The 24,822-nt window shown below is 45.2% G+C and overlaps 2 protein-coding genes, 1 long non-coding RNA gene and 1 other non-coding gene across 7 annotated transcripts in view; 3 read left to right on the top strand and 1 right to left on the bottom strand.

Annotated features, from left to right (window-relative positions):
- The first annotated feature begins 2,258 nt into the window (after positions 1–2,258).
- GLOD5 (glyoxalase domain containing 5) lies at positions 2,259–10,722 on the top strand. Its single transcript, XM_061137150.1, has 5 exons — positions 2,259–2,381; positions 5,876–6,013; positions 8,775–8,930; positions 9,926–10,054; positions 10,456–10,722. Exons 2-5 carry the CDS (start codon positions 5,939–5,941, stop codon positions 10,507–10,509), a joined length of 414 nt encoding a protein of 137 aa, XP_060993133.1. The 5' UTR covers positions 2,259–2,381; positions 5,876–5,938; the 3' UTR covers positions 10,510–10,722.
- A 2,167-nt stretch (positions 10,723–12,889) lies between these two features.
- Positions 12,890–24,822, bottom strand: part of LOC133052330 (uncharacterized) — a 21,472-nt gene continuing 9,539 nt past the window's right edge. For 2 of the 3 annotated variants that reach the window (XR_009692030.1, XR_009692028.1), the window contains exons 4-6: positions 23,516–23,692; positions 16,385–16,497; positions 12,890–15,889 (exon numbers count right to left, since the gene is read on the bottom strand). This is a non-coding gene — a long non-coding RNA (uncharacterized LOC133052330). The remainder of the gene's footprint in view (positions 15,890–16,384; positions 16,498–23,515; positions 23,693–24,822) is intronic. The other variant, XR_009692029.1, reaches the window with a different exon arrangement.
- Positions 14,173–14,244, top strand: TRNAE-UUC (transfer RNA glutamic acid (anticodon UUC)). The gene has a single exon. It is a non-coding gene; the product is annotated as a tRNA-Glu (tRNA).
- GATA1 (GATA binding protein 1) overlaps positions 19,319–24,822 on the top strand; it is a 6,700-nt gene continuing 1,196 nt past the window's right edge. The window contains exons 1-4 of one of the 2 annotated variants that reach the window (XM_061137148.1): positions 19,319–19,392; positions 23,089–23,327; positions 23,817–24,104; positions 24,298–24,443. In XM_061137148.1, coding sequence (XP_060993131.1) covers positions 23,108–23,327; positions 23,817–24,104; positions 24,298–24,443 — 654 coding nt within the window. In that variant the 5' untranslated portion in view covers positions 19,319–19,392; positions 23,089–23,107. Of the gene's footprint in view, positions 19,393–23,088; positions 23,328–23,816; positions 24,195–24,297; positions 24,444–24,822 lie in introns of both variants that reach the window. The other variant, XM_061137147.1, reaches the window with a different exon arrangement.

Below are 24,822 nucleotides of genomic sequence, written 5' to 3'. Positions count from 1 at the left end.
GGTCTTGTAGAGAGCAAAGGTCAAGGCAGCCTGCCTCCTGCTGCAGACCCCACCCCACAGACAGCAGTGGAATAAAGGCACCACTGATGAGAGTGAAACCTCCCAAGACCTTGTGAAACATCTAAATCAAAATTGGACACCCTCCTCCCCAGCTAGACTGTCAGGTCCATGTGGGCAGGGACATTTGTCTTATCTGTCTTATTCTCTGATGTCTCTCCAGCACCAAGAACAGTGCTTGGTACACAGATCCCACTCATTAGGTGTCCACTGAATGAATGAACCCTTGATCCAGCAATCACACTTCTAACTCAAACGTGCACACACATGCACAGAGCTGTGTGCTCAAGACTGGCAGGAGCAAACAGCCGGGAAAACCTTGTAAATGTCCATTTCTAGCCAATGATAGTTGCAGAGTAAAACAAATGGTGGGGGTTTATACTGTATCTCAGAGCACCCACCTAACATGATACAGAATGAATGGAACTACCTGTGGGGTGGGGATGCCTTCCACGGGACATGCTGTTGACCAGGAAAAGTAGGTAGGAGATGGTTATGGTGACTCTGCATATGTGTGTGTGTGTGTGTGTGTGTGTAAGGAACCACTAGAAACTGACTTCAGTGGTCATTTTTGGAGAGTGGAGCTGGGGATCACCAGTGTAGTTCATATACTGGATGTACTCTTGGAACCTTTTATACAAACCTATGTGTGCTATGTACTAAGTCTCTTCAGTTGTGTCCGACTCTTTGCAAACCCATGAACTATAGTCCACCAGGCTCCTCTGTCCATGGGATTCTCCAGGCAAGAATACTAGAATGTGTTGCCATTTCCTCCTCCAGGGGATCTTCTCAACCCAAAGATCGAATCTGCATCTCTTATGTCTCCTGCATTGGCAGGTGGGATCTGTAGCACTAGTGTTACCTGGGAAGCCCATACAAACCTATATTCATGTGTAATCCTTCATAAAGGAAAATCTTAAGCAAAACCAATATGCACAGCACAAAGTATTTGTGTGACTGTCTGAGTGGGTATCTAGAGTGTACAAGATCTGAAGGTACAAGAATCTGAAACTCACATGTCCCAGGGGCTAGACAGGTCATTAACAAGAGAAAGGGCACTCAGCTCGGGGTAAGGTGAACAGCAATGGGGCTGATGAACGTTCCCTCTCAGCAGTGGAGGGTGAGGATGGGGTTGAGAAAGGGGTGGGAAGGGGAGGACTTCAGAGCTCACACCCCAAAAGCATTCATAAACTCGCACCCTGGGACACAGAATATTCAATAGCTTCAAGATCTTGGCTTGGAAACAGATCCATTATAAATTAGTGTAGTGATACTCTAACTCAGACTGTTCCTAACTTCATATGCCAGACACAGACTCCCAAACAGATCAAAGATCTCACACTTGGGAGACACACTCTAAATAGATGAGAGATCTCACACCCTAGAATAAAGGTCCTCTCCAAACTTCAGGATGGGGAGTTTTTCTATGTTATTACAAAGGAATCCTTAATTGTGGACTGAATGTTTGTGTCTCCCTCCCCAAATCCATGTGTTGAGGCCCCCAATGTGATATATTAGGGGCTTTAAGAAGGTAATTATGGTTAGATGAGGTCATGTCGTGTCCGACTCCTTGAGACCCCGTCGACTGTAGCCTACCAGGCTCCTCCCTCCATGGGATTCTCCAGGCAAGAATATTGGAGTGGGTTGCCATTTCCTTCTCCAGGGGATCTTCCCGACCCAGGGATCGAACCCAGGTCTCCCGCATTGCGGGCAGATGCTTTAACCTCTGAGCCACCAGGGAAGCCCAAGATGGCATTAATACCCATATAAGAAGACACCAGAGGGACTTCCCTGGCAGTCCAGCAGTTAAGATTCTGCACTTCCATTGCAGGGGCTACGGGTTCTGTACCTGGTCAGGGAACTTTTCAAAAAAAGAAGATACCAGAAAGTTTGTTCTTTCTCTCTGCCATGTGAGGACCTGGCAAGAAGGTGGCCATCTACAAACCAGGAAGACAGATATTATCTGAACCCAACCATACTGGCACTCTGATCTTGGACTTCTGGCCTCCAGAAAGGTAAGAAAATAAATTAGTCTTTCAGCTACCCTGTCTATAGTACTATATTATGGTGGCCTGAGCTGGCTAAGACACCTTAGGCTTTCACTTTCAAGGCCCTGTGTTTTAGGTCGGAGTCCTTGTACTTGCACCATCTACCTCTGTTAACACCAGCAGTCCCTAGTCAGTGGCCCTCCCATTCCTGCCCCTTGATCTGCAGGCATTGAGCCAGAGGGCTATCTGGAGGCTGAGGGCAAAGATACTTAGCCTACCACACTGCGCCATCTGCACTCCTGGCCAGGATGTGGAGTTGGACTTTGGAGAAGCAAGGTGAATGGGGTAGCCCCCGGGGGTCTTGGGGCACGGGTTCTGGCAAGCAAGGCTGAGAGTTCCCAGCTGGGCCCGGCAACCTGCTCCCCTTCTATGTGGCTATCCCAGTGTGCTTTCATCCATTTTCCCACCCTCTTCCTTCTTCTTTCCTCTTTCAAAGACAAGCAGGGGGCAGCAGAGCAACATAGAAAGCCCCTGCTCTAACACACAGCAGACTGTCAGCAGGTCTGCAGGAGTGGGTAGCCGCTCAGCTCAGCTCCCTAGGGGCGGCTCCAGGAGCTGGTTCAGCCAGGGCCATTGGGGTGGGGCGGGACAGGGAGCGGCCAGGAAAGAGCGCTGCTCTTGAGGTTTGCTAAAAGAATTCCAAGGGCCACTGGCACCCTGAAGGAGACCTTGACGAGGACTTTGTAGGAAGATAGAAGCCGTCCCTGTGGAGGAGGCCAGAGGGAGGCTATAGTATTTTGGACATTCTAGTTTATATATATTTACATATGTAATACACATATAGACATATATTTGGTTGTGAGAAATAAAGTGGATTATGCTTTATGCAGTGCTTAGAACAGAGCTTGACACATAGTAAGCTTAAGTGTCTTGCTTGTAGAAAGGGAATGGTGCCTGCTGTTCCAAGTAAACAATGAATGTTGCCTAGCCTCAAGCCAGCAGCCACTGCAGCTGCCTCCCAATAATGCGCCCTGGGGGCATTTAGGAGAAATACCCTAGGTAGTTAAGAATACTGGCCCTAGGTAGTTAAGATGCATACCTGAGAAAAGATTTCAATGAGCCCAGACTCTTGCATCCTCCCATACATGGAAAAGTGCTAAAATCATTAACTTGAGAAGGCTGCTTTTTGTGATTAGCAGTAATATTTTGATGTTTGACTACATGGGTTTTTTTTCAGCAAAAATTCCTGTATATCCAGAGTCCTCCCTTTCCTATTTGGAGCAGCTCCTCAGCTATCTGGGCAGCTGTCTCCTGGGCTACTGTCCTCAGTCCTCAGTCAAGTCCTGAAATATAACATAACGCAACAACTTTTAGGTTGTGCATTTTTTCTTCAGTCATCTTTTTAAAAACTAGCCTCCCTAACCTCATCTCAAAACCCTGCATGATCTGGCCTGGCCTTCCCCTCTTCCTGTCTCACTCACTCTCCGATTCCAAGCCACATGGGCCTTCTTCCAGTTCCTCAAGAGAGCTAGCTTTGCTTATCCTTGAATTTGCAAGGATGGAGCTCCACATTTGCAAAGCAGAATTGGGGGGTGAATGTGAGCTAGTAGGGCATCAAATAATGGAAGGAGTTAGTTGATTTCCAAATACTTATCAGATTTGGGGGATGTGGCTAAAGCAGTTTAAAGCAGTGCTCAAGGAAAAATCTATAGCTTTAAATGTGTACAGAAGTAAAAACTTGAAAATCAAGTACCTCAGCTTCCATATCCTGGAAAAGGAACAGCAAATTGAGCCCTGAGAAAGTGGGAGGAAGGAAATTATAAAGAGAGCAGAAACTGGAGAAATGGAAAACATACAACAGAGAAAATTAATGTCAAAAATTGGTTCTTTGAACAGATTAATAAACTATTAGTAAATTCTGTTTTCTCAGTAAGAGAAAAAACATAAAATACCAATATCAGGACTGAAAAGGGAGTGCTATTATCAATCCTACAGACATTAAAAGGTTAATAAGATTTTTAATACATAGAACATTAGTTTCAATGAAGCTCAAATGTCAATCATTTCCCCAGTTCTATGGCTTCTGTTTGCATATGGATACTCTTTATCCATGAAAACAGCAGAACTCAAGAACTTTTCTAATGCCTCCTTCACTCGTGAAAATAGAAAAGCACAGTATTTTTTTTTAAAAGCTGGGGCTCAAGTGAAAGCGATTGTTTAAAATGTAATGGGTTTTTTTCTTAAATGTAATGGTTTGAAAGGGAATTGAACACAGCAGAATAGAACAGAGTGGAATAGAACATAAGCCAGACTTTGTGCCAGGCACTGGGTCTAATTATCGTAGTAGATATTCATTAATTGAACAAATATTACAGAACATCTGCTAGCTGTTTGGGACACAGTGGGGAACAAAACGGAAATTTCTATGCTTATGAAGCTTATATTCTAATCAAGGAGACAGATACTAGCATGTGCAAAAGGCCCCGAGGCTAAAGGTTCAAGGATGGCCCTTATGAGGAACAGGCCAAAGGACAATGTGGCTTGGAATCCAAGAGCAATGAATGAGGGGATCTCCCTGATGGTCCAGTGCTTGAGGATCTGCCTTGCAATGCAGGGACACAGGTTCAATTCTTGATGGGGGAACTAAGATCCCACATGCCAGCAGGGCAACTATGCCCAGGCACCTCAACTATAGAACCCATGTACTCTGGAGCCCATGAGCCACAATGAAGGATCCCAAGTGCCACAACTAAAAATTGATGCAGTGAAAATAAATAAATAAATAGGTTGCAAAGATTGAGGGTCACAGTACAGACAGTCTGGATTTTAACAAGATGACCACAACATCATCATCCTCAACTCTTATAGCACTTGCTATTAGGCATTGTTGTAAGATTTTTTTTTTTTTGACCACACTGCCCAGCTTATGGGATATTAGTTCCCCAAAGAGGAACCAAACCCCGGCCCCTGGCAGTAAGAGCACCAAGTCCTAACCACTGGACCACCGGGGAACTCCTCCCAACTTTTTTTTTAAGCTGTTCACAACAGTACTATAAAACACATAAAAAAATCATACCCATTTTCCAGAAGTGGAAACCAAACTCTCTCAGCCCAGGGAGTAAGTAAATATCAGTCTGGCTCCACAATATATTTCTTAACCACTATACTCTGCAATTTATGGTGCATAGGCATCTTATAATCCTGTAGCAGATGTATTGTAAACATACAAATTACTAAAGAACTCGAATCAAGAGAAAGATCTGGTGGGACGTGTGCTGAAGGCAGGAAATGAGTGGTAGGGTGGTGTGCCGTCCCCCTACGTGTCAGTGTTGATCTGTAGGCACACATGCCAGAAACATCACTGCATCTGAGATGCTCCATTCTTGTCCTGTCCTCTGTGATTAACTGTGGAGTGATAAAGGAAGGGACTGAGTTTTAAATTGGCCAATAAAGGTTTTGTACTCATGGAAGTGGGCCTCCTCTGTGTCTTATTATTTCTTATAAAAGAGATGAATTCCAGCTCTGGGAAAACAAAGAAGAGTTTGGTTTTTGGTCTCAACTCTCCTATCTTCACCTCTATCCCTCTGGAAGGAGGAAAAGAATAAGAAAACAGTGGAGGGTGGTCATAACAGACACATGGACTCTTGTGAATCCACACATGAGCAATAAGTACTGAAGATTCCTCCCAGGACTTTCCCCTTGGAATGGGGGTAGAAGGAAGTATAGTCACTAGGGAGGTGAGGGGAAGTGGGGAGAAGGAAACACAGGAAACATGGGTGTGACCAGTGGCAGTGTGGTCTCTTTTGACTCTTTTTTTTTTCTTTTTTTAGTCATGGAGGGACAACAATCGGACCCCTTCCCTGTGTCTTATCCATAGACTTGACCACATTGTGATGACAGTAAAGAGACTCAAAGACACCACTATGTTTTATTCCAAGATCCTGGGCATGGAGGTCATGACTTTTGAGGTAACAACTTCCCCAAATGCCAAACTGCAGCTGGGGTAAAATTTGATTATACTACTTTAAAAAGTAGCCTAAAACTCCAAAACACACACACACAATTTAAAAATTTAGAAAGGACCAGTGGAGGAGATTCCAAACTCTGAATAGTGAGACTTCACTACTCAGTGAAGAAAAAAGAAGGGAAGAAATAACCACAGAGTAATGTGAAAGAACTTTCCAGTCCTTATATGGAAAGAGTTAACTGAGTATCCAGCATGTTTACACCTAGATATGTTCCTAAGAAATTATAGAACATCAAAATAAATACAAAGCCCCTAGAAGTTTTCAGAGAGGTTAAAAAGTAGTTCAACTACAAAGGAAAAGGAAATATGCAGACTTCAGATTTCCCAAGAGTCAGAGACCAGAAGACAACAGAAGAACAACTTCAAGATTCTGAGGGAAAACATTTCAACCTAGAATTCTATGACCAGACAAATTATTAATCAAGGTGGTTGTAGAATAAAACATCCTTAGACATATTAATAAAAAGACTCAGAAGTTTGGCCTACTTGCTTTCAAAATTACTTGAGAATATGTTATCAAAATGAGTGATTAATCCAGGAATAAGACATCAAAGTCAGGAACAGTGGATACTAAGAGGAAGATCAAGAAAGATACCTAGAACACAATCAGTCCAGTTTGGGTCAGGAGAAGAAACGTCCCCAAGAAAAACAGATTCAAGGTAAAAAGGTTTCCAGAGATTGAACAATCCTTGAGAATTTGGAACAACTCCCAAAGTGGGAGATGCAGAGACACTGACTGCCTTCAATGGAAAGGGCCCATGAATGGCAAACAGGGTAAAAAAAAAAAAATGTAAAATTAACATGGAATGTGTGCTCTGTGCTGTGTGCTTGGTCTCTCAGTTGTGTCCAACTCTACAACCCTGTGGAGTGTAGCCCGCCAGGCCCCTCTGCCCATAGAATTATCCAGGCAAGAATATTGGAGTAGGGTGCCATTTTCTACTCCAGGAGATCTTCCCAACTCAGGGACTGGGCCCAAGTCTCTTGGATCTCCTGCATTGCCAGATGGATTCTTTACTACTAGCACCACCTGGGAAGCTCCAACATCAAATGTCATGCATAAAAATAGAATCATGCAGTATCAGACTGGATGTATACACAGCAAGATGGACGGATCTTAAAAAGATCATGCTGAATGAAGATGGCGAAGCCAAATCATGTCTGTAGCACAGTACTATTTATAACATACACACATAAAACAATAATACACCTTTTACAATAACTTATGAAAACCAAAGAATGAACATCAAACACATTATAATCATTGCCTATGTTGGGGACAGGAATGAAGACTGGAGATAAAGAGATTAAGTATACAAATAAAACAAGAGAAGGGCCCTGCATGCATCAACAATAATAGGCATATGAAGCCTCAGTCCTTGGTAACTGGACACACTGGAGTGAAATTTCAGTACATCTAGGATCAAGAAAAGTCTTAAAAGCTGCAAGAGTGGAGGGTGGATGCATCATATATAAAAGAAATGAAAAACAGATTAACATCAGACGTCTTATCAGCAATACCAGATTCAGGAAGACAATGAAGCCACATATAAAAGGCTATGGGAAAATAACCTACAACCTCAAGTTCTATACTCAGCTGAACTATCATTCAAGTGAAATAAAGTCATTTCCTGATAGAATGAATGTAGTATTCACCATGGTGATATGAAGGGACTATAAAAGTGATTTTTTTTTAATGGCAGCAGTCTCATCCTCCTGCTCAACCAGAAGACATGCATACAGATTCTTTTCTGTGTGGTGTCTATGGAGTGGGGGAAATAGCTTTATGAAAAATTAAAATATTTTGCCATTAAATACATAAATAAATAAAAATGGCAAAAGTTGACAGGCACAGGAGAAAGAGGCAAGATGAAGAGGATAGTTGGGTCAATGAGATACTATGTTCATCCATCAAAACATTAAGGTGCAAGTGGGTTATTTTTAAATTGTAAAGGAATCAAAAGAGGAGCTAAAACCGATGACAGAATTCTATTGGGAGGGGTAGTATTGTGGATGAGCTAAATTCTCATTTATCATAGCAGGAAAAGGATAGAAAATGTCTGAAGTTGCCAAATCAAGAAATAGTGGCACGTCAGTTAGGCACTGTGTTTGGAGGCACGTGGGAGAAAACTTAACTGGGTTAAGCTAAGTGGGTTAAATAAAACAGAGTTTTCTCTTTCTCTCATTCAACAATCAGTCTAGAGGTAGGCAGGCAGGGTGTGGGCAGTGGCTGAAAGGAGGAAATGAGTAGGCAAAAAGTGTCAGCTCAGTGGGGTGGGAAGGTTTTCAGAAGCATGGTTCACAGCCTCTGCTAACATTTCATTGTCCAGCCTTCCATGGCTGCCCAGCAAGGAATGCTGGGAAATGCAGGTTTTTAAAGCTCGGTGTGCAATAGATCCCACTGAAACTTGGGTTGTGTTTAAAAGAAAAAGGGGAGAAATGTATATTAAGCAGGCAGATTATAGTCTCTGCCATGGATAGTATCAACATATTATTTGGAGGTATGGAAATAATTTCCAGAAGAAACACATAAACACATTGAAAGCATTTGCGTCTAGGGAACAAGATAAGAGTGGGGCACCAAGTGGCTATTTTTCATCAAAGCCTTGTTCTATTTCTTTTTAACCTTGTTGGGGTAGATCGGGGGCTGTGCCTCACACTCACCTTGGAGGTTTAGTTCCAGGCTGTTTTCTCCCCCCAAACAGGGAGACCAGAAAGCATTGTGTTTTGGAGACCAGAAATTTAACCTCCACGAGGTGGGAAAGGAATTTGAACCCAAAGCCACTCACCTGGTCCCCGGCTCCCTGGATATATGCCTGATCACAAAGATGCATTTGGAGGAAATGGTCCAGTGCCTCAAGGTGAGTCAGACTTCCATCTTCTTTTGAGAAAGCTGCCACAGATGCAATGAAAACAGAAGCATGACTCAAACTTCAGACATAACAGGTTTCATCACATCCAGATAAGGTTTGCACACCATTGTTTACTCATTATCATGGACATAATTTTCCCCATAAACAAATGTATTTTAAAAGAAAACTTTACATCACCCTTGTGGAAAACAGTATACCTAAACTCTATTTATATAAATACATTTGTGTAAAAAGAAAATATTCAACCAAGTAAGTGGAAACCCATCATATCGTGGCATAAAGGGGAGGCAATTATAAAAAACAAACAGCTGTAAAAGCATCACAGTGTCATTAGATTCTAGCCACTTCTGCTTCCCCCAATCTCTGGGCTTGACAAAATTAGGTTGGTTAGAGAGGTATCAAGGACTTTGCATCCACCAGACACTTTCTTCTTGATATAATCAGGAGGATTGAAAGAGGACTGAATAGGGAATAATTTCTGACTCACTGTAATTTTTTTTGACTCACTATAATTTAATTTAGTGTCCCTGTAACACTTAAGATGATTTCATGTGAAGGGGACATTGGTTCTCCTTTTGGGGAACACAGATTGAGGTATTAAATCTACTTTGTGCAAATTGACCTGGACTCTTTTGGAAAATATCAGTGAAAAAGTCTGGCTTGGAAATAAAGTGGGTAAAGCACAGGGGTTAAGGGTATGGACTTTGGCCCAGACTTGCCTGGGTTTGAATTCTGACTCTGCCACTTACTAGGCACATTATCATCCCCATTTGATGGATGAGGAAACTGAGGTGCTGAGCAGTTAGGTACTCTGCTTGAGGTCATACAGCTGTTAAGTAGCTGGAAAAGAGTGAGGGAGAAGAGAATGGTAGGAAATGAAATGTGAAAGATACAGGGGTCTTCTAGGCCATGGAAAAGAATGAAATTTTGGTCTCAAACATGGACTGTGAATGAATGATTTTTGTTCTCTCCTCCCACTTCAGGCTTGTGATGTCATTGAGGAGGGTCCAGTTCCCATAACAGGGGCAAAAGGGCCCATTATGTCCATCTACTTCCGAGACCCTGATGAAGACCTGATTGAGGTGTCCCAACTATATCTCCTCATGATGGAGGTTAGTGCTCTGCCATTCTACCCCCTGCCACGTCACCCCCTCCCTTCCTTCCTGCAAACCCTCACCCAGGCCCAGAAACCTCTAACGACTGAGGACTCGGGCACTTTGTGCATTTTGCTGGGCGATCTGAGGTGGGTTTGGGACCAACATGTCTGAGAGTCCCCTATCCAAGCTGCCCCAATAAATAACTTTCAATTAACATGAGCTCTTTATTATTACTGTCTCAGCATTATATATGGCTGTTTTTCTAGAACATAAGGTCTCTGAGCTATTTGGGGGTCAGTGACCAGGGGGTATGACATCTCTGAGGACCAAATTCAGGATCATCACCTTGGGATTCAAGACCCCTGATAGATTCCCCCTTGTCAGTGAGCTTATCCTTTTCATCCTTTTTGATTCAGCTCACTCCTGCCAAGTGCTGCCTGCTGTTTATTCCACCCAACTGGTTTGACTAAACTCCAAGATCTCTGTGATTCCCATGGGGCCTTCAAGGGCCAGCCCAGATAATACTACCTCCTCCGGGAGCACCTTAGCTGGTTTCAGCCCTGCGGAATGTGGCACTTTCTACGTTTGGATCTGGTAGGTTCAGACTCATCTCAACTGAGGCTCTGCTCCTGACAAGAGGAGACAGATGGGACAAGAACAAATTTTCTCTGTTTCTGTCCTCTTCCCCCACCATTTACTGATTCAGTCAATCAATAAACATACATTGAGCACCTACTGTGTGCTTGGGCCTGTTCCAGGCATTGGAAAGACAGTGTTGAACAGAAGAGATAAACTTATCTATTTTTGTGGAGCTGCCATTCTAGTGGGAGAGACAGAAAAGAAATAAAATTAAGCAAGGAAAATATCAAGTGTGTTAGAGGATGATAGGTTCTTTGGAAAAGTGGCAACAGATTTAAAAAAACTGAAGCATTTTCCAATATGTAATAGGATGGTCAGGGAAACCTCACTGAGAAAGAAGACATTTTAGCCCAGACCTGAAAAGATGAGGGAGGGAGCTGTGCCAATAGCTACAGCAAGAACATAGCAGGCAGAGAGGATAGCCAGTGCAAAGGCCCTGATACATGCAGGGGTCTGGTGTCTGTGAGGAGCAGCGAAGAGGCTAGTACAGAGGAGCAGAGTGGGGGGAGTGGCAGGAGGTAAGGTGGGAGAGGTTGGGGGGACAGATGGTGTGGGACCTCATGGGCCATGGAGAGGACTCTGGCTTTTACTCTGAGTCACAGGGGAGCCACAGGAGGGTCATGAGCAGAGGAGAGCCATGATCTGACTTAGGATTTAACAAGCTCCCTTTGGATGCTTTGAGGAAAACAGATTGCAAGGTTGAGGGTGGAAGCTGGGGGACCCTGAGGAGGAGGTTACTGCAGTGGTTCAGATGAGTAACACTGGTGCTAGTGGGAGAGGTGGTGAAAAGTGGTTAGATTCTGGAGATACTCTGAAGACAGAGACTGGATAAGTTCACCAAGAGAGAAAATGTCAACTAGAGAAGAGATCCAAGGACACTTATAGAGTTCTGAAACGAGAGGAGGAACCAGTGAATGAGGCAGGCAAAGAGGAAAGGGGAGAGTACAGGTACCTAGGCAAATAAGAGATGGATGAAGGAGTACATATGAGACTCTCTTTAAGGTGAGGGAGCCCCTAGTCTTGTGGACTCTGGTCTCCAGATGGTAGTTTAGCCACACCCTATGAGTAAACTCCCAGGGAGCCCCCAAAATGCTGGGCCAGAGGATGGTTAAGGATGTGAGTTTTAGCACATGAAAGGCTTTGCCAAAAGCTGTAGTAGGTTTCCTGCCTATTTTTTACAAAAATAACTTGCCTTGGACCCAGATGCTATGCTCCAAGAGATAGATGATTTATGGAAGGAAGGAAGGAACAAAGGAAGGATGGAAGGAAAGGAATAACAGAAAGGAAGAAAGAAGGAAGGAAGGGCAGTAAATGGATAGATGAATAAAGGGGTACGTGGACAGGTGGATGGATAGATGGGTGGGGAAGTGGAAGGATGGATAGACTGATATCCCCTGCCCCAGGAAAAAAACTCTTCCACATGTGTGTGCACAGAGACGTATGAGTTTGTAAGTTGCAGGTTTGCTGTAATAAAGAAAAGACTGTAAACAACCCAAATGTCCATCAGCAGATGAATGGTTAACTAAATATGGTATATCCATTCCATGGAATACTACTTGGCAATAAAAGGGAATGAACTTACAAAGTCATCATTACTTGATACCAAAACCAGACAAAGACAAGGTAAGAAAAAACAACTATAGACTAATATCACTTATGAATACAGATGCAGAAATCTTTAACAAAATACTAGTAAATAGAATGCAGTAATGTATAAAAGGATTATACACCATAACCAAGTAGGATTTATCCTTGGAATGTAAGATTAGTTCAACATGTGAAAATCAATTAATGTAATATACCATATTAATAGAATAAAAGACAAAATCCACAGGATCTTAATAGATACAGAAAAAGCATTTGACAAAATTCAACACCCTTTCATGATAAAACACCCAACAATGGCTGATTCACAATGATGTATAGCAGAAACCAACACAACATTTAAAGCAATTATCCTCCAATTAAAAATAAATTAAAACAAAAACACAAAACACTCAAAAAACTAGGAATAGAAGAGAACTTCCTCAACCTGATAAACAGCATCTACAAAAAATGTACAGCTAACATCATATTTAATGGTGAAAGACTGAATACTTTTTCTTGAAGATGAGGAACAAAACAAGGATATCCCCTCTCAGCACTTCAATATTGTATTGGAGGGTCTAGTCTGGGTAAGTTGGCAAGAAAAAGAAATAAAAGACATCCATATTGGAAAGAAAGAATTATACAATCTCTATTTGCAGATAACATGATCTTGTACACAGAAAATCTTAAGGAACCCACAACAAAGCCATTACAACAAAGCTCTGCAAGGTTGTAAGTCACAAGATCATAGAAAACTTGATTGTATTTCTATACACTAGCAAAGAAAAACCCACAAATGAAATTAATAAAACAATTTCATTTACAATAGCATCAGAAAAAGAAAATACTTAGTAATAAACTTAACAAAAGATGGGCAAGATTTATACATTGAAAACTATAAAACATTGTTGAAAGAAATTAAGAATACCTAAATAAAAACACATCACATGTTTACGAATTACAGACTTCATAGCATTAAGATAGCAATACTCCCCAAATTGATCTACAAATTTAGTGCAATTCCTATCAGAATCCCAGCTTACTTCTTTGCAGAAATTGACAAACTGACCCTAAAATTCAAGTGGAAATTTTGGGGATCCAGAATAGCTACAAAACTATTGAAAAAGAAACAGAGTTGGAAGACTTGCACATCCCAATTTAAAAACTTACATAATATGGCAATCAAGACTGTGTGGTATTGGCATAAAGATAAATATACAGATCAATGGAATAGAATTGAGAGTCCAGAAATAAATTTATGCACCATGGGCAATTGATTTTGACAAGTGTGCCAAGACATTTCAATGGGGGAAGGAATAGTCTTTTCAACAAATGGTGCTGGGACAGCTGGAAAGAATTAAACTGGACCCCTACTTCACATTAAAGCAACTCAAAATGGATCAAAGACTTAAACATTAAGCACTAAAACTATAAAACTTTTAGAAGAAAACCTAGGTATAAATCTTCACAACCTTGGATTAAGCAATGGTTTCCTAGATATGACACCTAAAGCATAGCAAACAAAGAGAAAAATAAATAAACTGGACTTCTTCAAAGCTAAAAACTTTTGAGAATTCCCTGGCTGCCCAGTGGTTAGGACTCCATGTTCTCACTGCCAAGGTCCTGGGTTCAACCTCTGGTCAGAGAACTAAGATTCCACAAGCTGCATGACGCATCCAAGGAAAAAAAGCTAAAAGCTTTTGTGCTTCAAAGGACACTCTCCAGAAAGTGAAAAGATAACCCACAAATAAGAGAAAAATATATGCAATCACATATCTGATAAGGGTCCAGCATCCAGAACAAAGAATTCTTAATACTCAAAAATAAAAAGCCAACCCAATTAAAATGGGCAAAGGATGTGAATAGACATTTCTATAAAGAATATATACAAATGGCCAACCAGAAATTCCCTGGTGGTCCAGTGGTTAGAACTCAGTGCTTTCACTGCTGGGGCCTGGGTTCAATCCCTGGTCAGGGAACTAAGATACCACAGGCTTCATGGTATGGTTAAAAAAAAAAAAACCAACAAACACATGAAAAGATGCTCAATATCATTAGCCATCAGGGAAATACAAGTCAAAAGCATAATGAGATACCATATCACATTTACTAGGATCAAAAATGAGCACAGTAACAAGTGCTGGAGAGGATGTATAACCTTCATATAGCTACTCTGGAGAATACCTTTGAGGTTCCTCAAAAAGCTGAAATGAGAATTACCACAGGACCTTGCAATTCCATTCCTAGATACACACCCAAGAGAACTGAAAATATATATCCACATAAAAATTTTCACGTTCATAGTAGCATTATTCACGCAGCCAAAACTGTTCACTAATTGGATGAATGAATAGCAGAATGAAGTTTTCATGTGATAGAAAGTTATTTAGCCCTAAAAAGGAATGAAGTACTGATCCATGCTACAACATGCTGCCGCTGCTGCTAAGTCGCTTCAGTTGTGTCCGACTCTGTGCAACCCCATAGACGGCAGCCCACCAGGCTCCACCATCCCTGGGATTCTCCAGGCAAGAACACTGGAGTGAGTTGCCATTTCCTTCTCCAATGCATGAAAGTGAAAAGTGAAAGTGAAGTCGCTCAGTCGTGTCCGACTCTTCGCGACCCCATGGACTGCAGCCTACCAGGCTCCTCCGTCCATGGGATTTTCCAGGCAAGAGTACTGGAGTGGGTTGCCATTGCCTTCTCTGCTACAATATTAACGAACCTTGAAAACTTTATGTGAAGTAAAAGAAGCCAGTCACAAAAGCCCACATGTTGTATGATTCAATTTATATGAGATGTCCATAACAGGCAACTCCATAGAGATATAAAGTAGATTAGTGGTTGCCAGGGGCTGTGGGGAGGGGGAAATGGAAAGGGAAATGGCTACTAATGGGCACAAGGTTTCTTTATGGGATGATGAAAATGTTCTGGAATCAGAAAGTGGTTAACAGTTGTACCACCTTGTGAATTTACTTACCACTGAAATGTATACTTTAAAGGGTGAATTTTGTGGTATGTGAATTACATCTCAATAAAAAAAATGAGCTATACAACAACTTGGATGAATCTCACAGATATTATGCTGAGCAAAATAAGCACATACTATATGATTTAATTTGTATGAAGGTCAAAAACAGGCCAAAACTCCCAAGTATCATTTGTTGTTCATGGGTACATACATACGCAGTAATGCAATGTAAAACATCAAAACATTAATGAGAAAGATAAACACCAAATTCAAGGTAGTGGAAGGAGAGGGGGAAGTGAAATTAAATTGGTGCAAGGGTATCAACTGTATCTGTAATATATTTCTTTTAAAAAAGACCTGAAGTAAATAGGGCAAAATATTAACATTTGACAAAGGTGAGTGCTTGTTATAGTATCTTTTATAGTTTTCTCTTAAAAACAAAATAGTGTGGTTTTAAGGCAAACATCTGATTCCTTAGTCGACTTTGGTTGACGCTTCTCCAGGTGCTACTGACACGGAGGGGAGTCAGGCTCGTCCCAGCCCTGATGGACTCCACAGTCTGGAAGAGACAAGAATAGTCCAAATGCCATGGGCTTAGACCAAGCTCTGGAGCCCCAGAAGATGCCAGGAGGGAGGGAACCAGTCAGGGAAGGCTTCTGGGAAGAGAGAGGAAGAGAGGCCGTTGGGGCTGAGTCTCAAATGGAGGCCTGAGGGAAAGGATGCTTGGCCCAGACACCCACCCCCGCCCCCACCCCCGCCCTCATTGGGCTCCCCCAAAGCCTGGCCTGGCCCTGGAGATTCCCTTATCTGCCCACTCCCAGCTGCCTCCCTGCTGGCTGAACTGTCACCACAGACTTCTGGGCCTGTGCCCCCTCCACAGGGATGGGGGAGGGAATGGGGTGAGGCCTGGCCTCAGAGCCTCAGGGTTTTGGTTCTTGATGGAGGCAGAGCCCTGAGGCCCCCACTCCCCATGCTTTACTTCCGTTCTGAACCCTTTCTCCACTCCAGTTATGAAGAAATGCGCTGTGAGTCCAGCAGCCAAACCCTTGTCTGAGACATGCCTCTGAAAAGGGTAGACTTCCCCACCTTACCCCAACACTGCACCTGCTATTTCTAATAATAGTGAAGAGAGTTACTACCACAGAGCTTACCATTTATGATGTGCAGGCAGGCCCTGTGTTGAGTGGCCTCTCAACAACATTTGAGGTGGGTTCCATGATTATACCCATTTTCCAAGCAAAGAAACTGAGGCTCAGAGGTTGACCTGCCCAGGAATCAGGCAGCAAATCAGTCAGAGCTGAGACAAGAAAGAACCCAAGGCCTTGGATGAACATTTTCATTTCTCTGCACCTATTCCCAGTCCAGAAGATGGGGGCAATTATATGCACTTACACCATAAGGATTGGTGAGATCAGGATAAAAATGATGCATGGAGAGCATTGAGCACAGTGCTTGGGGTGGCTTGGCAAATAATGCTGCTGTGGTTATTATATTAGTGCTAGGAAAAATGTTAGTATCAGAATTAGTATTATTATTATTAGCCACTGGAGTCGTTGATAGAATTAAAATGAATAATAATTTAGTTCTAGAATTAGTATGAATATTAATAAAGTACTCGTATTAGATTAGAATTAGCATAATTATTTATGTTATGTTATGTTAGTCGCTCAGTCGTGTCTGACTCTTTGCGACGCCATGGACTGTAGTCTACTAGGCTCCCTGGTCCATGGAATTCTCTAGGCAAGAATACTGAAGTGGGTTGCCACTTCCTTTTCCAGGGGATCTTCCCAACCCAGGGATTGAACTTGGGTCTCCTGCATTGCAGGCAGATTCTTTACCATCTGAACCACCAGGAAGCCTATTACTATTAATGCTTACTACTAATAATAAACATTATTAGTATCACTATTAAAATTAGCATTAGTGCTAGTATCAGTATTAGAATGTTAGAATTAGTACTGGTATTGGTATCAGCATATTACTAGCATTAGTACTAGCATTAGAAGTAGTGCTAATAAAATAGGACCAAATACCATCCTTCATACACAGTAGGCACTCAATGAATAAATAAGAATACTTAACATTTAGAGATTTCAGAATCAAGTGAGTTGAAATTACTTAATGGATAAAGTCTCATTGAGTTGCTCTAATCATCCTGTGCAGTGGCCGCTAGTACCCCATCTTTTCAGATGAGGAACTGAAGTCTAGAAGTGACAGTAACTGCCCAAGGCCACACGCCAGTCAGTGGTAAGGGTGGCCCATAAATGAGGGTGGGCCAGCTCCAGAGTGGATGTCCTGAAATCATTACTTGAGTCATAGGGGTCTTTGTCCTCTCTGTTACTGACAAGGGCTTGGCACAGAGTGGGGCACAGAGCAGGAGCTCAATAAATAGCCTCCTTTCCTCCTCAAATCTTCCATTTTGCATATGAGGACAGTGAGGCCCAGACAGGTAAGATGAGGATGATAAAATCCCTCTGGGGTGGGCCAGTGAGTGAGCAGAGCCTATTCATCCTTGCCCTCTGCCCTTGGTGTGTCTCGGTCACCTCATCCATAGAATGGGTGGACCAGGGAACTCCCTGGCCCGTGGAGTCCCAGGGCCATGGCTGGTTAGTCTTACCCCCTGCCCTACAGGGACCCAAGTTGGACAGCTATATTTACATGTTTATTCAATGATTTTACATGGGGAAAGTGCTCAGAATAGGACACGGGTCTGTGTCAGCAATGAGACAGTGGTCGTTGTCACCACTGTTACTATGTGGGGGAAGGAGAACAGGATAAGAAGGTGGCACAGGGGCCCAGTGGCTCTCTGGAGGTCCCTCTCAGGCCACAGGCCACACAGGTCTACATCAGTCCACATCCCCTCCCATCCCACCCACCCTGGCACCACCTACCCAGGGCATATGCCAGGCTGCTACTTGGGGTCTCATGACTTCCTCTCAAAGTCTCTGTTGCTGAATCTGTGTCTCTGTCCTCCCCGTCTCTGTATCATCTTTCTCTCCCTTCTCAGTTTCTCCATCTGTATCCTTGGCCTCTGTCACTTTCAGGCTTTATCTTGCACCTTCTGTCCTTCTCTACCTGTCTCCCTTTCTCTTAGCCTCTGTCTGCCCTTAACTGTCTCTGCCCCTCTCTGTGCATCTCTCACCCCTCCTTCCTTTCTGTGCCCTCTCTCTGTCTCCTTCCAGCTCTACGTCTCTTTCTGTCTCTTTCTCTATTTATCTGTGGCTCATCATTCCCATCTCTCTACCTCTCTCCCTTCTCTATCCGTCCCTGCTTCCTTTCCCCTTTTATCCTACTCAAGGACCTGCAGAGAAACCAACCCCTAGTCCCACCTGTTTCCCGCCTCCAAAGCCGCATGGCGGGCAAGAAGTTGAGGCCACTGTCCCTGGGTGCCCCCCCAGCCCTGCCCCCCCCAGCCCAAGACAGCCTGTTACCACCGCGGAGCCAACAGCCACGCCGGCCTCCATCTGATAAGACTTATCTGCTGCCCCAGGGCAGGCCAGAGCTGGCGTAAGCCCCAGTGGGGCGCTGAGTGAATGTGCCTCTGCTTCCCGCCAGTCTTGGCCTGGTCCCCGGGGTGGGCCTGGGTCCTGAAGATGTCCCACCAACATCTTGATTCAAATTCCCACCAAACCTCTTTGAGCCTCATTCTTATCACCTGCAAAATGGGTACAGTCACAGCCCTTCTCTCCCTCTGGCCAGGAAGACACATACATAAGGGGCCAGCCCTCACCTGGATAAGCACACAGTAGGGGCTTTACATTTGTAAAACTCACTGAAAAGCCCAGTGGGATCATGAAACCATATCTGCTATTTTCATTTTATCTTGCTTTCAGCCCATTTTTGTTTGACTGGACACTGAAGCCCACAGAAGCCCAAGTCAAACAGGGTCCAAGAATCTACAGGGTGGGCAGGTGGGGTGGAAGAAGGCCCCACTGCCCAAGAGGTGCCCCACCAGTAGGGGGCCCGCCCCCTCCCCTGGCCTGCCCCACCCACTGGGGCACCAGCCACTCCCTGGAGAGGAGGGAGGAGGGAGAGGGGAGGGAGGGAGGGAAGGAGGAAGGGAGCCTCAAAGGCCAAGGCCAGCCTGGACACCCCCTGGGATCACATTGAGCTCGTCACATCCCCAAAGCAGCTGAACCCTCCGCACCAACCAGCCCAGGTCAGTCTCAGCCCCCTAAAAGCCCCCAGCAAGGCAAACCCTGGGCCTGCTGCCCCTTACTTCAAGGCTACTCCTCCAGCCTGCTCTAGGCTCCCCAACCCACCACTGGTCCCCAAAGTGTCTACCACCCCTGAATCCCCTGACAGCTCTTCCAGACCACCTCTATCTTTCCAACCCCCATCTGTACCCCAAATCTGCCCCTAAACCCAATTCTCTCTGCCCTGACTCCCATCCACTGCTTCCAAGATATTTATGCTCTCCTGATCCCTTAACTCTGCCCACCATACTCCATCTCTGACCTGAAACATGCTTTCATCCCACCAAATCCTAACCTCTGCCCCAAATATGACTTTCACTAACGCAAACTTGTCTCTGAATTCACCACAAAGGCTCAATTCTGTGCCCACCACCACACACACCTCTTTCTGCTCTGAAGCCCCTGCCTACTCCACAACACCCGTCTCTGCCCCCAATTCTCTCTCTGACCTCCTAAGCCTGTCTCTGGACTGCCAAACCCTAGCTCCATGCTCTAAACCCCATCACTGCCTCTCAAATCCTGTACTTGTTCCCTGTGACTTCTCTCTGACGTCCTAAAACCATTTTTCTCTCCCAACTCCTTGCCTATGCATAAAAATGTCTTCATCACTCCAAACACCAAGTCCATCCCTTCAATCTGTTCTGTCACATGAATCCTCCTGTCTGCCTTCTCTAAACCCCATCTTAGCGTCCCGATATTTCTCTGTTCCCCTAGGTGCCCTCTCTGGACCCAATCTTTCTGCAGTCCAATTGTATCTCTATTCTCAAACTCATCCTGTGCTCCTATAAGCCATCTCTAGTCATCAGACACACCTCTGCCTGCCTATATAACTCCGTCTCTGCTCCAGCAAAACCCTTGGACCCTCACACTTTTCCATGACTCTCAGAATCCACCCCAACCCCTAAACTATAGCTCCAACTTCTCAACTTTCCCTCTCTCTCAAACTTTGCCTCTGATCCCCAACACTGATTCTGCCTTCCCAACTTATTTCTGATCCCAAAATGTGACTTTTCAAGCAAACCTTTCACTGCTTCTTAAACTCGCATTTGTTGACCCCAAACTCCATAGTTATTCCCCAAACCCCTGACTCCTTAACCCCATATCTAATCCTCAAACTCCATCTCAGACTCTCCCAAGACTCATCTGCCCCCAGATCCCATCTGTACTCCCTTCAGTCCCGAGGGACCCTCCCTTGAGGGCTGGGGTGGGGACGTTACCTGGGGTGAGGGGCTGGACAGAGGGAGAGCTGAGGGCCGGCCAGCTGCCTGCCACCCGTTGGGGCAGCACTTACTCTAGTGGGGCAGCTGATAAGGAGTTTTCATATCCCCCAGCCTCGAGATAAACTTTATCTCTGTCCAGAGAGATAACTGGGGGGGGGGGGGGCGGGGGGAGGTGGGCCCCTGCCAGAGACGGGTGGGCAGTCCTGGACCTGCCAAGGTACAAGGTGTAGGGACAGGGGCAGTGGGGTTGGAAGGAGACTGGGGGGGGTGCTGGTGAGGAGAGGATGAGGGGATAAAAGTACAGTGGTTAACAGAGACAAAAAGAGTAAGAAACAAATCGAGACAGAGAAAAGGAGGAAAAAAAACAAAGAGAGAAGGAGAGAGAGAAAAGGAGCAAAATACAGAGACATGAAGAGAAAGAAGAAAAACAGAGACTCAAAGGAAGAGTAAGAGAGATGGAGAGACAGGAAAGAGGGAGAGACTCAGGAGCAGAAAAGGAGAGTGAGATAGAAATGCAGAGAGAGACTCAAGGATAGAATCATGGCAAGACAGAGAGGAAAGAGATGGAGTTGGAGATGAGGAGGCAAGACACTGTCCCCAGAGAAGACAGAAGGTGCCTTGGGGCCTAGAGAAGGTTGATGGTAGGTACATTGATAGGGCTGTCTCTTTCCCAGCACAACCCCAACCCAGGGCCCAGCTGTGAGCCTGTCTACATAGGCAATACAATGGGTCACTTAGGCAGGGGAAGGTGGTCTTCTTTATCTCTGTCACTTCACCCTACAGACAGGGAGACCAAGGCTTTCAGATTGACAGGACAAGTCAAGGGTGGGGGTAGGTTTCCTGACTCCTCAACTGGGGTTGTGTGCAGAAGGGTATGATCAGGGGTTTGAGAACATTGAGAAAGACATTAAAATAAGGCCAGAGTACCCAGAGAGAAACATGAAGGAAGAGACAAACAAGCAGAAAGAGACAGAGAGGGAGAGATATACAGACATTCAGAGAGATGAGTGGAGAGGAAAAAAGAGAAACAGAAAAATATAGAGAGCAAAGAAAGAGATAGACAAAAAGAGATAAAGGAGAGATAAAGATGGAAAGAGAATCAGAGACATGGGAAGACAGACAAAGGGAGGAGGAAAAACAGACATTTATAAAAGCACAGAGAGTGCAAGACGAATCATGGTAGCATAGAAAAATGGGAGGGAAATAGAGAGCCAGACTTGACAAGAAGCAGGGTTGGGGAAAAGAAACACAAGGAGACAAGAGATACACACAGAGAAGAATAGAGGAAAGGGGCAAAGACCCCTGTCATCACCTCCTATCCAGCAGATGGGGAAACTAAGGCCTGGGGATGGTGGGGACTGAACGAACTTGAAAGCAGAACTATGGCAGACCTCCCCAGAGGACAGGGTACAGGCAGAGGGAACACCTCCCACCTGTCCCCCTCCTCAGAGGAAGCCACAGGCCTTGGGGTGATTTCAAAAGTTGGGCGGGGATGGCAGAGATAAGCAGTGGGGCTACTGACCCCCCCATGAAACAGGGAGGAACTGAGGGGGCCCTCTGTCTGCACACTCAACGGAGGTGGAGGAGGGGACAGTCAAGCCGGAAACCATGGGGTTTCTGAGAAAGTCAGAAGGCAAGATGCAACAGATAGGGATGAAGTTGGGGAGACAGGAGGCTGAACCCCAAGGTCTGGGGAATGACCAAGGAGTTCAAGGGACTCTGGTTCTGCAGCTCAGCCCACCCCACCTACACATTCCTAGGAGGGTGAGGGGGTGGAGGTAGAGGAAGAAGTGAAAGTGGAGGAGGAGGAGAAGAGAAAATGAGGAGAAGGGGAAAGAGATGAGCAGAAAGGGAGGCAAAGGAGAATGATGAAGACAAAAGAGGGCAGGCGAGGACAAAGGAGGAGAAGGAAAGAGGAGTGAAGCAGTTGTTGAATGGGGAAGGGGGGAGGTGGCTAAGAAAAGGGGAGGAAGAGGAGGAAGAGACGGAAGGAGAGAAGAGATAGAGGACCAGGGAGAAAAGAAGGACAGGGAGAGGAAGAGGAAGAAGGGAAAAAGAGAGAGCAGGGAGGAAGGAAGGAGGAGGAAGAGTAGAAAGTGAAGGAAGAGGGGGAGAGGAGGAGAAAGAAGAGATGGGGAGAGAAAATGGAGAGGAGATAAAACAGAAGAGAAATAAAAGGAGGGTATGAAGGAAAGAAAAGGAGGAGAGGAAAGATAAGAGGAAGAAGGGGAAAGAGGCAGGATAGGGAGTAAGAGAACTGAATGGAAGATAAGGGAGAGATGAGGGTGGACAGAGGAGGCAAGAGGAGGGTACTAGGGAGGTGGAAAAGGGGGATAAGAGGATTGAGGGAATGGAGTGGGAGGAAGGAGAAAGGAGGAAGAGGGAATAGAGAGGGGAGAGGGGCGTTTCTATGTCTGAGGACCCCTCCTGTCCTCACAGGTCAAACCCCAGAGGCCCCATGGAGTTCCCTGGCCTCGGGGCCTTGGGGACCTCCGAGCCCCTACCCCAGTTTATGGACCCTGCCTTGGTATCTTCACCACCAGAATCGGGGGTCTTCTTTCCCCCCGGGTCTGAGGGCTTGGATACAGCAGCCTCCTCCACTGCCGCCAGCACTGCCACGGCTGCAGCTGCCGCACTGGCCTACTACAGGGACACTGAGGCCTACAGACACTCCCCAGGTAACTTCTTTGGGTGGCTATCTTGGCACTGGTTCTGTGCTGTCAAGGTTGCCATGGAGACCCAGAATCCTTCAAAGAGTCAATTCTGGAAAATGGGACAAGGCTTCACATCTCTGTGCTGACTCCTAGTCAAGTCCAGAACTGGGAATGCCATTGCTCCCCAACCTGTCCTCTTGGGGTAGCCATACCGGGAAGCAATGATGGAAGTAGACAGTGGCTGGAGTTTCCAGGTAATATATGTGGTTCCAAATCCCAACAAGTCATCCTCAAAGCTCATTTGGAAATGGTTGGAGGTCAGGGGACAGAGCAACCACTAGGGCTCAGAACACTGGAGTCACTCAAACGCCAGCAGTTCTTCTGGTCACCTGTTCAAAGCATGGAAACTTGGTCACCATATTGGGGCTCTTGGGCATCATTAGGCCCTGAAAGTAAGATGAATTTAGACTGATTGTTTCTCTTCTTTCCTCTTTCTTTCCCATACCCCCATAGTCTTTCAGGTGTACCCACTGATCAACTGTATGGAGGGGATCCCCGGGGGCTCACCATATGCTAGCTGGGCCTATGGCAAGACCGGGCTCTACCCTGCCTCAACTGTGTGCCCCACCCGTGAGGACTCCTCTCCCCAGGCCTCAGAAGATCTGGATGGGAAAGGGGGAAGCAGCTTCCTGGAGACCTTAAAGACGGAGCGGATGAGTCCAGACCTCTTGACACTGGGGACTGCACCACCTTCATCAATTCCAGTCCCTAGCAGTGCCTACGGGGGTCCTGACTTTTCTAGTACCTACTTTTCTCCCACTGGGAGCCCCCTCAATCCAGCACCTTATTCTTCCCCTAAGCTTCGTGGAACTCTGCCCCTAACCCCCTGTGGTGAGGTTCTCAAAAAGGGACTGGGAGGTTGAGGTTGGTGGGGGTGACCAAGGGAAAGCTGGTCTGAGACTAAGTCCTTCTTGCCCTCTGTCTACCCCACCAGAGGCCAGAGAATGCGTGAACTGTGGAGCAACGGCGACACCATTGTGGCGGCGGGACAGGACAGGTCACTACCTGTGCAATGCCTGTGGCCTCTATCACAAGATGAATGGGCAGAACAGGCCCCTCATCCGACCCAAGAAGCGCCTGGTAACACCAAGCCTTGCCATCCCTGCTGTTCTCAACCTGCACAGAAATCCCAGTCCTGATGATCTATAAGAACCCACATGCTCCGCTCCTTCCCCATCCACCCAGGAAACCAGCTTTGTACAGTACCTCTTATCCTTGACCAAACAACATAGGCTGCAAGCAGGAATCCTATCCTCTCCCTGCACTTTTCTTTCTTTGCGTCAACTGGGATCACTTTGGGGCACTTTGAACCACTAGGGATTGATTGAAACCCTCCTCAGATGTGTTGGTTGAACTGGCTAGGATGCAGGGGAATTACTTCTAATTCACATAATGATTCCAGTGGATGGCCAAAGTTACATGCAAATTGTGTAGTGCCCCATAAAATACCCCAAATGCC

This window comes from Dama dama, chromosome X (genome assembly GCF_033118175.1).
Source record: "Dama dama isolate Ldn47 chromosome X, ASM3311817v1, whole genome shotgun sequence".
Taxonomy (NCBI): domain Eukaryota; kingdom Metazoa; phylum Chordata; class Mammalia; order Artiodactyla; family Cervidae; genus Dama; species Dama dama.
This window is presented reverse-complemented; position numbering and strand designations above follow the sequence as displayed.

Coding starts and splice junctions, on each gene's coding strand:
- GLOD5 (XM_061137150.1), top strand. CDS start 5,939: ATGACAGTAAAGAGACTCAAAGACACCACTATGTTTTATTCCAAGATC. Junction 6,014..8,774: donor TGGAGGTCATGACTTTTGAG/GTAACAACTTCC, acceptor CCCCCCAAACAG/GGAGACCAGAAAGCATTGTG. Junction 8,931..9,925: donor AAATGGTCCAGTGCCTCAAG/GTGAGTCAGACT, acceptor CTCCCACTTCAG/GCTTGTGATGTCATTGAGGA.